A 14,707-nucleotide genomic window follows, 5' to 3' on the forward strand; every position below is an offset into this window, starting at 1 on the left:
GGTAAATTTTACTTCTTTCAACGAAACGAAGATTTGACTCAACTTGATTATTTATTGTTTTTCTACAATTGATGATCTCAATATCGTCTTTCTTATTAAGCGTGAAGCATCGTACATATTAGTGAATGTATTGAATTATTTGCGTCAAAAATCTTAGTCACTTTTTTCGGTCCACTAATTCTAGCTCTGAACAACGCTATGATTTCAAAAAATCTGTTAATTTTTTAGGTTTAAAAATTCTAACCCTGAACAATTCTAACCCTGTATTAGATTTTAAAGAACACTTCTTTCAGATTTGTTTGCAAATGCCGCTACCTGAAATAGATATGAACGAATTCCTTATTCCCCAATCAAGACGGAATCTCAAAGCAATCGAAGTTGGATTTGCTTCTCAAGTGGATCCGATGCCAATCTACGACCTGAACCGCCCCGTTTCCTGTGGAACCACCACAATCTGTATGGAATACGACGGAGGTGTTGTTTTAGGCGCCGATAGCCGAACTGCCATGGGAACTTTTATCGTAAGCCGAGTTTCCGATAAACTGACAAAGGTTGTCGACAATGTTTACGTGTGTCGTTCGGGCAATGCAGCACATACCCAGGCGCTGACCGATGTTGTGACGTATCACATGGATTTTTACAAGATGAATAATAAAGGCAAAAATCCCCCAGTTGAGCTCGCCGCCAATACATTTCAAGACTTAAGTTATAATTATCGCGACCAGTTAACGTGTGGGTTTGTGGTCGCAGGGTGGGACGAGGTCAAAGGGGGACAAGTGTACTTAATTCCACTGGGCGGATTGATCCACCGGATGCCGTGGGCTATGGGTGGATCTGGGAGTACGTACATTTACGGTTATATGGATTACAGTTTCAAGGAAAGTATGACTAAGGAGGAAGCAATTGAATTGACGAAAACAGCGCTGGCAATGGCAATGAGTCGTGATGGAAGTAGTGGAGGAATTGCACGTGTTGCAGTCATTTCTAAAGACGGGGTCGAAAGAATGACCTTCTCCGAGGATCAGAAAAATTTGCCATTGTTCAGAAAATAAACAATACCCGCTGGTTGATATTATGGTCTCGATGTGTTAGAAAATAAAAAAAGGTATTGTAATGTTTTGAGCTGAAATCTACAGCAATTTATTTCAATAGTTTTTCATAATTGATTGACGTCCGTAAAAATTAATTTTCCGGAAGTTTTTCCTAAATTTGCAGCTGGAAGTGTCTAAGATTGATCGTTTAATAGGCCGTTTATATGATTTATAGCAGTTGAAATTAGCATTAAGTTGTCACCTTTAAAACAACTGTTTGCTTTTTCAGATTGTTAAAATGTCTGCTCTTGTAAATATGATGTGTAGCTGATATAGATAAGTGCTGGCGTGAGTCCATTATCAAATTGTTTTTAATGAAAAACCAGTTTACGACAAGCAATTCAAACCATAAATCGTTTACAATGGAAAAGATCCATAAATCTTTTACAATGGAAAATATCCCTGGAAATTCAACCGAGAACACCTGTTCTTTATTTGACCGTATCTGACTTCCGAGACTGTAGTAACTTCAATTGGCCTTAATTGAATATCCTTAAGCTATCATTGCTTGAACAAGTCATAGGAAAATGAGTGGGGGTGCTGTAGAGGCAGCAAAGAAGCACCAGTGTTCAGTTTGGGCTAAAAAGGTCGAAGCAGCCTGCGAAGAAGACAAGTGGGGACAAGTTCTAGATGCAGCTGAACAGTATGAGCAGGTTAGTTTCATTCCAATTACTTTTAAGAAAATAACAAGAGGTCTCCTGTGTCCTTGAGCGGCACTTAATGTTCAACCAGACCTCCCTAAAAGACTCTCAGTTCTTCACAATCGTGTGAAAAAAAATATTTATACATTTTTGCCTATAAATGAAGTTTTTGCCTAGTGGTAAATTTATAAAACGCAAGAGCAACACTGCTTTTTTATTACTCCACATATATACATGAGCTTGTAATACTTACTTGAACAATGTAATACTGAACAATGATCATTTAGGAATTCTGCCGTTCTCTAAGAAAAATATAAAACAGAGGAAAATTTAGTTTTAATAAAGTTATTCGAGTTCATTTTGTTTGTAAATTTGTGCAATGAAGAATCCATTTTTGTTTTTGTGGCTGTTTTATCATCGTTTTATGCACTCGCAACCCACTGAACTCTGATGTGTTGCCGTAAATGTTAGAATATCGATCAAACTATAGTCTTAAACTTAGTGAGAATTAGAAAGAAAGTTTGACTTACCAGATTAGAAAGACAAGCAATATGACTTCGATCAAAGAAATTATATAAATGAATCGTCAAGAAATGGTGCTTATAATCAATATTCGGTTCAAATTGGTGAATCTAGATAACTATTTTTAGAGTTAGATTAATTGATGTAAAATCTTCCCAGCATGTATTAAATGATGATGATATCTCCGGAAGTGTGAATGAATTCTTAGAAAAGTGCAAATGCATTCCATTTATGGTTCCCTTTGCGACTGATTTGCAGAAGCAAACCATATTGGGTAACCTTTGCGACCCCCACTATAAATCACGGTGCTAAGATTAGTTTTGTATCTTGACCTTTTCACACTGATAATGGGTATATATACAGCTGATTTTTGAGTCCTTTTTCATCCCCAAATTCAAATCACCATCTTGATCTAATAATCAGATCTCTCCTGTAAATCTCTAAATTCTACTGTAAAATATCATTTTGTTATTCTCTCATTTTTTGAGAAATTAATTCTTTTACTTAGTTAAAAAACGCTTTTTATTCCGCTTGCGAAAGTCCATAACCCAACAGGTTATGGGCCCAGCAATTTTCTAAGTCATAAAATTGATTTCCAAAACAAAACTAATTTGTTGTTGACAGTCATAATCTTGTTGACAGTCATAATCCTTTTCTGCTTATTACCTTTTCTTTTCACAACTGTTTTGCCTGCTCAAACTCCAATGGATCAACAGACAGTGAAGCTGCTGACCTACACAGGAAAGGCACAGGACTTTCCAATCTGGAGCACAAGATTTGTGGCGATGATGCAGACCAAGGGACTCTACAAATGACTACTGGGGACAGAGGAGCAACCCAATGAGCCTGCGCCACTGGCCAAGGGGGCAACCAATGATGAGAAGAAGAACCACAAGGTGCTGAAGGATGCATATGAGAAGGAAGTTGGGACATCAAGAAGAAACGGAACAATGTGTGGTGCCATCTGGCACTGACTCTAGATGCAACAACCCTCATGCTGATGAGACATGACTGTGTGGGAGATGATGGCATTGGAGATGGAGCAAAGGCTTGGAAGCTTTTGCAAGAGAGATTTCAGAGTGTGGAGACGCCGACAGTGGTGACTTTAGTGGCACAGCTTGCTCGACTGCAGCTCGAGAATTCTGAGGATTTGGACAGCTTCTTCATCAGAGGACAGGAGTTGCTCACAAGGCTACAAGAAGCAGGGGAAGCAGTCTCAGAGACCCTCTTCAACGCCTTGGTCCTCAATGGTCTGCCAATGAGGTATGAAAGTTTTGTTATACAGGAAAGCTTCAACCCGGCAACGAACTTCACAGAGTTGAGGAAAAGGCTGCAGAACTTTCATAAGAGTGCGGTGCAGAGACACAAGGGACAAAGTGGTTCAGTGGCACTGGCAGTGAAGCGTGACTTCAAGAAGGGACCCAAGAAAGGAAACTGCTTTGTGTGTGGGATCCCTGGACACTTTGCCAAGGACTGCAGGAGGAAGGAGACAGCACAATGCAGCAAGTGTGGTGAGAAGGTTCACCTAGACAGGGCATGCAAGAGACAAAGAGATGGAGGCAAACATGAGTCAATGGCAAGGGGTCCAACATTGGCTACACCAGACGAGGAATGCTGGGCAGCTCTTACCCAGTGGAAGACAGCAGGCATGCTAGTGGACAGTGGTTGTACAGATCACATAGTGACGAACATCGATGCGTTCCTGGACGTTGTGCCCATTCAATCAGTGGTCAGAAATCCCAACGGAGAGGCTTCCAGAGTGGTGGGCAGAGGCTGTGTGAGGATCAGCATACCCTCAAACAAAGGAGAATTCCAATGCGAATTCAAAAATGTTCTGTGTGTGCCGGACTATTCTTCAAACCTCCTATCAGTCTCAAGATGCACGGAAGGGGGACATAGCTTCACTTTCGAGAGAGGAAACTGCTGCATGAAACTCCAGAAGGGAACTCGGGTAAAACTAACACAAGAAAATAATTTGTTTTACTTACCCTTCAGCGTTCTAGAATTAAAGATGAGTTCCAACAGCGTGAAACTTGACAGTGCAAGGAAGTGGCACAGACGATTGGGTCATTTGAATCAAGCGGATGTGGTCAGGAATGCACCAGAGACAGTGGGGAACTCGATGATGTATGCAATTTGTGTGCATTGGCCAAGATCACAAAGACTCCAGTACCAAGAGTGGCAGAGACCCAAGCATAAGAGAAGCTGGAGAGGGTGTTCACAGACGTGATGGGATCTTTCAGAGTAGAGTCACTGTCAGGGTTCCGGTTCTGCATAGTGTTTGCAGACCAGTACACGAAGTTTGTGTTTGTGGAATTGCTTAAGGCAAAGAGTGAAGCATTGGCCAGCGTGAAGAAATTTGTTCTCAGTGTGGGGTAGCCCAAGAAGCTGAGGCAAGACAATGCGAAGGAGTTTCTCTCAGAGCAGTTCAAGACGTACTGCTTAGATGCAGGCATTCTACAGGAGAAGACCATACCAGAGACGCCACAACAGAATGGGTTAGCTGAGAGGTGCAACAGGACACTGCTGGAGATGGCAAGATGTTTGCTCATTGACTGAGGACTTCCCAAGATGATGTGGGGAGCAGCAATTCTTCACGCAGCAAGGATCAGAAACTTGGTTGTGAGACGAGGAGAAGAAAAATGCCCAGCAGAGCTGATGAGAGGTATAAAACCTAAGCTTCTAATTAGTAAATTATCTATTTTTGGTTGCACAGTCTTCATGTCTTCATGAGGAAGAGGGACAGAGAAGTCAGCAAACTTGAACCCAAGGCACTGGAAGGAAAGTTTGTGGGTTACACTGAAGGAGAAAACGGATACCTGGTGTACATACCCAACACACGCAAGGTGATGGCAGTTCGAGATGTGATCATCAAGGAGTCTGAAGTGGGCTCAATCCCTGACAACAAAGAAACGGCTGACCTACTAGATGATGGGTCGGAACTGGGAATCTGGCGCCCAGATGATGGTCATCAAGACGATGACAACAGAGAACGACAGGACACATCTACTGCAATAAAGGAGGAGTGGCATGACGCAGGGAGCGTGAATACTCAAGAAACAACACTGAGACAAGAGGCCTCGGATGTTGGAGAAACAGCACTAAATGAAGGATCTACTGCAACAAGAGGGAGTCACAGAGTCACTGGAAGACAGTGACACAGAAGACTTCTCACAGTTAGAGACAGTTGGCTTCAATGAAGATGCACTGGAACACACGGACAGAGCAGAGCCCAGACGAGGGACACGAGCAAGAAATGTTCCTCAATTTTTTGGAGAAATCCGGACCCATCTTGCTGTGACTGAGGGCGACTATGTGGAACCCAAAACAGTCTACGAAGCCAAGCAAGGTGACAATTGGGACCAGTGGCACCGGGCAATGAAGGACGAGGTCAAGGCACTCCAAGACAACGGGACTTGGAACCTAGTGAGACCACCCACAGACATGGACGTCATACCGGGCAAATGGGTCTACAAAGTGAAATTGGGACCCAGTGGTCAAGTGGACAAATACAAAGCGCGCTATGTGGCGAAAGGCTTCAAACAAGTGGAAGGACTGGACTACTTTGAGACTTTTGCGCCTACCTGCAAGCCAGAGACATTCAGGATTCTACTTCAGCTATCAGCGAAGCAGGGCCATGTGATGCACCAATTTGATGTCAAGACTGCTTTCCTGCACTCACCAATCGAGGAAGTGTATTTGGAACAGCCACAGGAGTTTGTAAAACGCGGATCAGATGGGGAGAAGTTAGTATGTCGACTAAATAAATCAATTTATGGTTTGAAACAGGCTGCTGACAACTGGTACAAAGAGCTGGCAAACGTCCTACTGAGACAGGGGTTCACCAGAAGCAGGAACGATCACTTCTTGTTCGCAAGATCAGAGGCAGAGGATGACACCTTCATCTTGGTCTGGGTTGACGACATCATAGTAGCATCAAGAAGTATGACAGTGGTCTCTGATGTCAAGAAGGCACTAGAAGCAACCTTTCACATGGAAGACAGAGGGAGACTACACTGGTTTCTGGGTCTAAGAATCAGACGAGAAGAGGGCAAAGTCACAGTCGACCAAAAACGCTACATAGAAACAATGCTTGAGCGGTTTCAAATGGATCAATGCAAACCCTCAAGAATTCCAGCTGATTTGAATTTGAAACTGCACAGCACAAAACGGAGACGAAGAAGGACCAGAGGATCTACAGAAGCTTGGTTGGATCACTTCTGTATCTGGCCAAACAGACGAGGCCAGACATCATGTTCACAGTCAACATTCTGTCCAGACACATGAATGCACCTACCAATCAACACTGGATGTGCGGAAAACGACTTCTGCGATATCTTCAAGGTTCAAAAGGTTTAAAACTTACTTACACAAAAGAGGCTAGTTATGATTTAGTGGGGGAAAGCGATGCAGACTGGTCTGGAGACGTGAACGACAGAAAATCAACAACGGGCTATTACTTCAAGCTCAACGGACGTGGCGCAGCACTCAGCTGGGGTGTCAAGAAGCAGGCCACAGTTGCTCCTTCTTCATCAGAACCAGAACATCAGGGCATGGCAGCAGCAGTTCAGGAAGCACGCTACCTGAAACAACTTCTAGAGGATTTTGGCATCCAACAGAAACGTCCAATAGCAATTGGAGAAGACAACCAAAGTTGTATCAGACTCTGCCAAAACCCAGTCATGCACAAAAGGAGCAAGCACATCGAAACAAAGTTTCACTTCATCCGGGACAAGACGGAGGATGGGACTATTTCAATTCATTACGTCCCTACAGACAAAATGGCAGCGGACATCTTCACAAAGTCCTAACCCGTTTCGAAAGTGGAAACATTCAGAGCAGTTTTGATGGGAACAGACTCTACGCAATCAGATCAAGTCTGAGTGGGGTGCTAGAATATCGATCAAACTATAGTCTCAAATTTAGTTAGAAAAGTGCAAATGCATTCCATTTATGGTTCCCTTTGCGACTGATTTGCAGAAGCAAACCATATTGGGTAACCTTTGCGACCCCCACTATAAATCACGGTGCTAAGATTAGTTTTGTATCTTGGCCTTTTCACACTGATAATGGGTATATATACAGCTGATTTTTGAGTCCTTTTTCATCCCCAAATTCAAATCACCATCTTGATCTAATAATCAGATCTCACCTGTAAATCTCTTAATTCTACTGTAAAATATCATTTTGTTATTCTCTCATTTTTTGAGAAATTAATTCTTTTACTTAGTTAAAAAACGCTTTTTTATTCCGCTTGCGAAAGTCCATAACCCAACAGTAAATTTGTTGTGTAAAGAGCAATTTTGCTCCCACTCGTTTTCCCTCCGAGTTATGCCCCCAAAATTCAGTGAAGGTAAACTTCTTAAGCTTACGCCAGAAACTAAGAAAGTCAATCTCGACAGTCGTCTGAAAGCAATGCATGAGACTGATTCCAAGAACAAACTTTTTTCTGCATTCTTTACGGCGAACGTGGTTTTATCGCGCAATTTTTTAATTGCTCTTTAACGAAGTTCATAGCAATTATTATAAACGTGTGTGTTTTTTTATGCAAATTTTTCGCTTGACCGTTTTTGCGCTTTTCTTCTAGAACATTTTTTGACTTCTCACTTGCCTTTATCACGCTTTCGTTCTTCCTTTTTGAGTGATCTCTATTGCTCTCACTCCGAAGTAAAGCTTGTTGCTAATATAAAGTCGGTTGCAGCACAGCAACAGGAAGGCGCTGACAGGCGAGTGGGCTGTGCATCTCGTTATGGATCGGGAGGTCAATGGTTCGAATCCCGGCATGGTCGATTGTTTTTCCACCCGCCTGTCGTTCGAGAGCCATTCTTCGAACATTAATCGGTTTATGTTTGCTGAAACGAAAGCTGCTATTTTTTGGTTGGGAAGCACTTTTTTGACATGTCCTCATCTCGTTCCAACTATTGTTGTCCAGCTGTTATTGTTAATAGACCAATTCAAGAGCCTACATCAAAGTTTGTGAAGCATCAGGTTGCTACAGTTAAGAGTAGCTCTCTTGGAAAAGATGAATCTACGACTCGAAGAGGAGTATTGGTTTTCTCTCGTTTTTTTTTTTACAGGAAGTAGATTTGTTCAGGCGGCATTTTGACCTAAAAGCGAAAGTGAGAAAAGCTGTCTTGGTGAACAGATTTTCGCTAAGCGAGAGAAGTTTTTTGATCATGTGCTGCGTTTAGTGAATGACTTTTTGACTTTGAAAAGTAGTTTTGACTGAATGGCACATATAGATAACCGTTTTTAGACGTTTTTTCGTCTACGTGACCGTTTTTTTGCTTGTAATTTGGTTTTTTGTTGAAATAATTTTTATTCGATGCTATATTGAAATGTTCGAAAAATTTTGAAAAATTGGTTCGAAAAAATTTTTGTCGATTTTTTGGCTTCAATCAACGTGAAATGTTGTGAAACATGTTTTGTAAGTGAAAAAAATTGTCGAAAACACTTTTTTCAAAAACTGAAATTTTGGTCCCCTAGGGGGACAATAACTTATAAAAAATTTTGAAAAATTGGTTCGAAAAAATTTTTGTCAATTTTTTGGCTTCAATCAACGTGAAATGTTGTGAAACATATTTTGTGAGTGAAAAAATTTGTCGAAAACACTTATTTCAAAAATTGAAATTTTGGTCCCATAGGGGGACAATAACTTGTAAAAAATTTTGAAAAATTAGTTCGAAAAAATTTTTGTCGATTTTTTGGCTTCAATCAACGTGAAATGTTGTGAAACATGTTTTGTGAGTGAAAAAAATTGTCGGAAACACTTTTTTCGAAAAATGAAATTTTCGTCCCATAGGAGACAATAACTTGTAAAATTTTTTGAAAAATGGGGCCTAAAAAATTTTCCTTGATTTTTGGCTTTAATCAATGTGAAATGTTGTGAAACATGTTTTGTGAGTGAAAAAAGTTGTCTGAAACACTTTTTTCGAAAATCGAAATTTTGGTCCCATAGGAGACAATAACTTGTAAAATTTTTTGAAAAATGGGGCCTAAAAAATTTTCCTTGATTTTGGCTTTAATCAATGTGAAATGTTGTGAAACATGTTTTGTGAGTGAAAAAAGTTGTCTGAAACACTTTTTTCGAAAATCGAAATTTTGGTCCCATAGGGGGACAATAACTTGTAAAAATTTTTGCAAAATGGGGTCTAAAAAATTTTTGTCAATTTTTTGGCTTTAATCAATGTGAAATGTTATGAAAATGGGGTCCAAAAATTTTCAACGCTATTTCACTTTTAATCAATATGAGAAGTTGTGAAACACGTTTGGTGTGATAAGCAACAACATTAATCTTAACACCACACCCCAAACACTCCGCTAAACATCAGCCAATTACAATTACCTCAAACATACACCACAATGCATGCATACTTACATACATATATACATACATACATACATAAATACATACATTCATACATACATATATACGTACATACATACACGCATACATATATACATACATACATACATTCATACACATACATACATAAATATACACATTGATAAAAAAAACCAGAGTTGTACAAGGAAATAATTTTTCACGTAATTATGTGTACAATTATGGTCATAATCACTTATGTCCATAAATGTACACATAAATGGGACAAAAACAAAAAAAAATAATAACTAGCCTGTTAGTAGATGTATAAAATCATTAATGATATATTGAGTAGAGAGTCATCGGATCATGCCCAAACATGTTCAGGGTCACAAAACTTTCAAAAATAAATTAACCAATCGGAGTGCTTGATTTATTATTCAAGTTGACAACCAATCAGAATTGAAAGATTTATAAACAAAAACTCTAAACGCTCACGTTCAGTAAACAGTAAATAATGAACACAATAGGAACAAAAGACATCAAGCTCATTCATGAGAAAGTTTTATCACTGAGAGGTAACATAAATTTTACACACATATCTTATCGACAATTATATTTCGTAGCTGCTTGTTCTTTGTTAGATCCAGAAGTTGACGGAGAAATAGCACTTAAATTTAGACCCTATGGTGGTTTCATTGGAATTGATAATTCAAGACTAGATCCCTTATTGAAACGGAGCAAAGTGCTACGACTTCATGCTGCACTGCATGACGCCGCTGGATTTATAAAAGATTGCCGAAACAAAGTCCCTGGATATGTTTACGCTTTCCGTTACTCACCAGTAAACAATTGTCTTTTTGGACACCTGACAGGAATATTATTCATTCTATCAGTGAAAATTTTTCATTCACAATTGTTTCGTGAATTGGAACGTTAGAAAATTTTGGCAGCAAAACCACAAATATTATTGTCCTCGATCTCGAAGGTTTCAACCTCAAGTCACTTGGTTTTATTATTAAAGAACTCAGTTTGTGTTCCAGTTACAACGATACAATATTTTTCAAACCACCGCTTAAATTTGCTGATTTACCCGCACACGATAGACAAACTGTTATTTGGCTGACCAATAACCTACACGGTCTTGATTGGGACGAAGGTGATATACCTTACTGTGATTTGAAAACAATCTGTCTGAGTTTTAGTTTCCGATTCACACGGAAAAACTTTTTTGCTAAAGGCATTGAAAAGTGTGAGCTCCTCAGTAAGCTTTTACAAAAAACTGTTTATAATCTGGAGGATCTAAATTGTCCCCGAATCTCAGAGATAATATCAGAAGAACAAGTTCCCTCCTGTTATCTTCATTCAAACTTTCGTTTAACAAACGATCAATTATCAAATCACTGCGCGGAACGTAAAGCAAGAATATTCTCACAGTGGACACAAAGTGATGTACAGAGAAGACACGGCAACTTTAACAACTTATCTGTCAGACAACTTGAAGATATTCACTTGCTTGACTCCACTTGACGATCAGCCGATTGTAATATTCAACAGAGTTCAGGATCCCTCTCCACCAATACAGAATAATTTTTCAAGTGATCAACAGAACCGAGCGAACTATCTCAACAATAAACCAAACACAGCACAACAACCGCGTTACAACTCGCTTTATAGCGCAGCAGCAAAACGTTATTTTGCATCCATTACTCTTTCTCCCGACGAACTAGACAGCTTTAGGGCTTTCCTGCCCGTGATAGATAATTTCTATCACTTCCAACTGTACGTAAAAAATAAACAGAGAGCTCGAGAACATCGGAATCAGTTCAATTATGGCTATGAACAAAACAAACAATAAGCCTATGCAGTCCCCCAAAGAGCAGCAAATCCCACGTTGGAAGCAATGGGCGGACAAAAAAGTTCCTCAATTTAGATTGAAAAAAACACCACCAGAACGTGAGCTATCACTTATTGAGGTGCCGAATGAATTGCGATTATATGTCTTGGAGCACCCCGAAGTTGAAAAAATCTTCAGTCAACCATCGTTCGAGGAAAATGACTCATCAACCGTTTGTTATAAACTAGAGATAAAAAGTCATATTAAAGGTTTCAATTTGTTTGAGTTCTGGTACATGAAACAGTTGCCCTGAGAATAATTCAAAAATTTAACATTTTGTATCATTCTTGTTTCAATTCACTTTTCAATTAATTATTTTTCTCCAATGAATCAAAGAGACGAGGCTGACGCCGGTATCAGTAATTTAGTCTTTGATGTGAACAACAAGGAGAGGCCCCCATGGCGTTGTTGTTCAAATTCAACAGTGCCAAGGTCCGAAGTAATATTTTTTGTTCAGGTTAGTATCATTGTCTTAATGATCATTCTTTGCTTCTCTATGCTCTTTCTATTATCAGAAAGCTGTGAAGAGAAATCAATTTGGATTGCTCTCTTATCGAGTTTAGTTGGTTACATTTTACCTAATCCCAAACTATGAACAAAGTTATTCTTACACATGACAGGGTATTCATGTCTATTGTAGGAGCAAGTGGTTGTGGTAAAACAGAACTCTTGTTTCGGATGCTAAAAGGTTCGACCTTTTATCCACGTTTTGAGAAAATTTATTATTTTTACAAAGAGTTCCAACCACTTTTCAAAGATATGCAACAAGTTATACCAGGGATTGAGTTTCTAAAATACTCAGGCTTTGATATAACAAAAAATCTATCACATTGTCTGCTTATCTATGACGATTCATGTGAAGAAATCTTCAACGATAAAGAATTTGTAAAAATAGCTACCTCAGGACGTCATCGCAAATTACATGTTATATACGTCAAGCATAATTTGTTACATCAAAGCAAATGGTCCAGAACCATTGATCTGAATACAACACACATAATATTATTCAAGTCGCTTCGTGACATTCAACAAATTGAATATCTTGGAAAACAGTTGAATTGTCTCCAACTGATAAAAGAAGCATACAAACTAGCAACTGCGGAGCCCTTTGGACATTTTATTATTGATCTCGATCCCAAAACCAGTCAGGGTTTACGATTTGCGTCACATATTATTGGACCTAATCCTTCAAGTTTTTACATTCCTTCGGAGGAAGCCGTTGTTACATCAATTACGAATGAAAAGGAAACATTTGCTTATGCTCAAGCAATGGGCAAATAGCACAAACAAGAACTCCAACATTGAATCCGAGTTACTTAAAGACGGCGACTTCATTTGGTTTCTGAGTGACTGTGTGATGAACGTACTCTCTGGAGTTGTTCCAGTCAATAAAAAAGAACTAAAAAAATTTGAAAAAACTCTGCGTCAACTTTCGAACAGGAAAGTAGGGAAAACTGAACGGTTAAAAATAATTCGATCTCCCTCGGGCAACAATCTCATTCAACTCATAGCATTACCCTGCATTGAATATCTAGAACAAAATGCATACTGAAGAGTTTGTGTTAATACCTAAACAGATGTATACAAGAGAACAACCTCATGTCTCTCAATTACTCAGCAACAAAAATATTCACAATCCAGCCAAGCAGATATCACTTCTCCAGAGAAACAAGTCACCATCAACTCTCCTTCTGCCTCGCAACAGGATGCAGAACAACAAACTGACGCTTCAGTGGATGATAGAAGTACAATAAACGAGCCTATGGCGAAATCATTTACGACAGACAACACATCGACTATCAAAAAAGGAGTGCTGAATGATATTAGAATCTTGAAGGGGATAAAGTTTGAAAGAGCGAATTCAATACTGGACATAATAGAGGAATCAGATTCTGTTTCCTTGGACTCATCAAAGAGATTGCTTATTAATGGTACAAATACAGAAGTTCTTGCTGCTACGTTTCTTTACAATTTACAGCAAAACACTTGCAAATTATCTTTCGAACAATTCAGTGTATTAACGCATCTCGATATTGGTTCGCATTTGACTTGTAACACATACGCCAAAAAGTTTCTAAATTTATCATCTGAAGAGAGACTGCAATTTTTGGAATATGAGTCGGACAAAGAAGTTGCTTCAAAGTCCCAGCGAAAGAAAACAAAAGCTTCTGACAACGACCAGAGAAACTTTGAAGAGGCAGAAAAAGAAATCAAACCAACCAGCCCCTGGGAGAATTACTTCCTATCAAGTTAAACAGTTAGACAAATTGTACACTAAAGGCAGTGCTGCATTTGGTAGCATTGCTAACTTGAAGAAGGCTAGCGGTTTCACCAGAGACAAAATTGTTCGCTATCTTCAGTCGAAAGCCCCGTACACAAAATACAGACAATTCAGGAAAAGTTTTCCCCGACTGAAAGCTGTTGCATATAGAATAAATGAAATCTGGTCTGTCGATGTTGCGTATATGGATAAAGTTGCTCAACACAACAACGGTGTAAAATACTTGTCAGTGGCTGTGGATGTTTTATCACGTTACTTACGAGTTCAACCAATGAAAGCTTTATATGCAAAAGATGCTGTTGAAGCGTTCAAAAAAATGATCAAGAAGAAACAACCGGAAAAAGTATGGACAGACAAGGGATCAGAGTTCAAAGGAGATTTCAAAAAATTTTGTGAAAAGAAAGGAATTCATTTATATACAACAGAAAGCGAAACCAAGTCGGCATTTGCAGAGAGGAACATTCGATCGCTTAAAAACATCATTTACAAATATTTGGAAGAAAAGTGGACTTGGACATATATTGAAGATTTACCCCAGTTTGTAAATACTATAAACAGTCGTGTTAACCGGGTAACCCATTTAGCACCTAATAGAGTTTTCAAAAAACATGAACCAATTTTAATATCATTAGCAATCAACACAACAAAGTACAAACCAAAATACGAAAAAGGAGACCTTGTTAGGATTGCAAAGCACGACGAAAAATTCAGAAAAGGTTATAAACAAAATTATTCTGACGAAGTTTTTACGATATTCAAAATTGCTACCGTGAGTCCACCAACGTACAATCTTATAGATGCAAACAACGTTATAATTGAAGGTAAATTTTATGAACCGGATTTAGTCCAAGTAAACGTGTTAGTTACTGCAGATGATTAAAATGAATCCCGCCAAAGAATTCACAATCGATCTAATATCCAACGCATCAATGGAAGTTTTTGGTGAAAATA

General features: G+C 39.1%; 2 protein-coding genes across 2 annotated transcripts in view; both read left to right on the plus strand.

Moving 5' to 3' along the window:
• The first annotated feature begins 270 nt into the window (after nt 1-270).
• On the plus strand, nt 271-1,200 carry LOC142344382 (uncharacterized). Its single transcript, XM_075395986.1, has one exon. The coding sequence runs from the start codon at nt 306-308 to the stop codon at nt 1,050-1,052; it is 747 nt and encodes a 248-aa protein (XP_075252101.1). The 5' UTR covers nt 271-305; the 3' UTR covers nt 1,053-1,200.
• Nucleotides 1,201-1,284: 84 nt separating this feature from the next.
• The window catches only part of LOC142344381 (uncharacterized), a 43,991-nt gene continuing 30,568 nt past the window's right edge, over nt 1,285-14,707 (plus strand). The window contains exon 1 of the mRNA XM_075395985.1: nt 1,285-1,744. Within this exon, the coding sequence (XP_075252100.1) occupies nt 1,619-1,744 (126 nt within the window). The 5' untranslated portion in view covers nt 1,285-1,618. The remainder of the gene's footprint in view (nt 1,745-14,707) is intronic.

Source organism: Convolutriloba macropyga, chromosome 8, assembly GCF_964194025.1.
Source record: "Convolutriloba macropyga chromosome 8, txConMacr16.3, whole genome shotgun sequence".
Classification (NCBI taxonomy): domain Eukaryota; kingdom Metazoa; phylum Xenacoelomorpha; order Acoela; family Convolutidae; genus Convolutriloba; species Convolutriloba macropyga.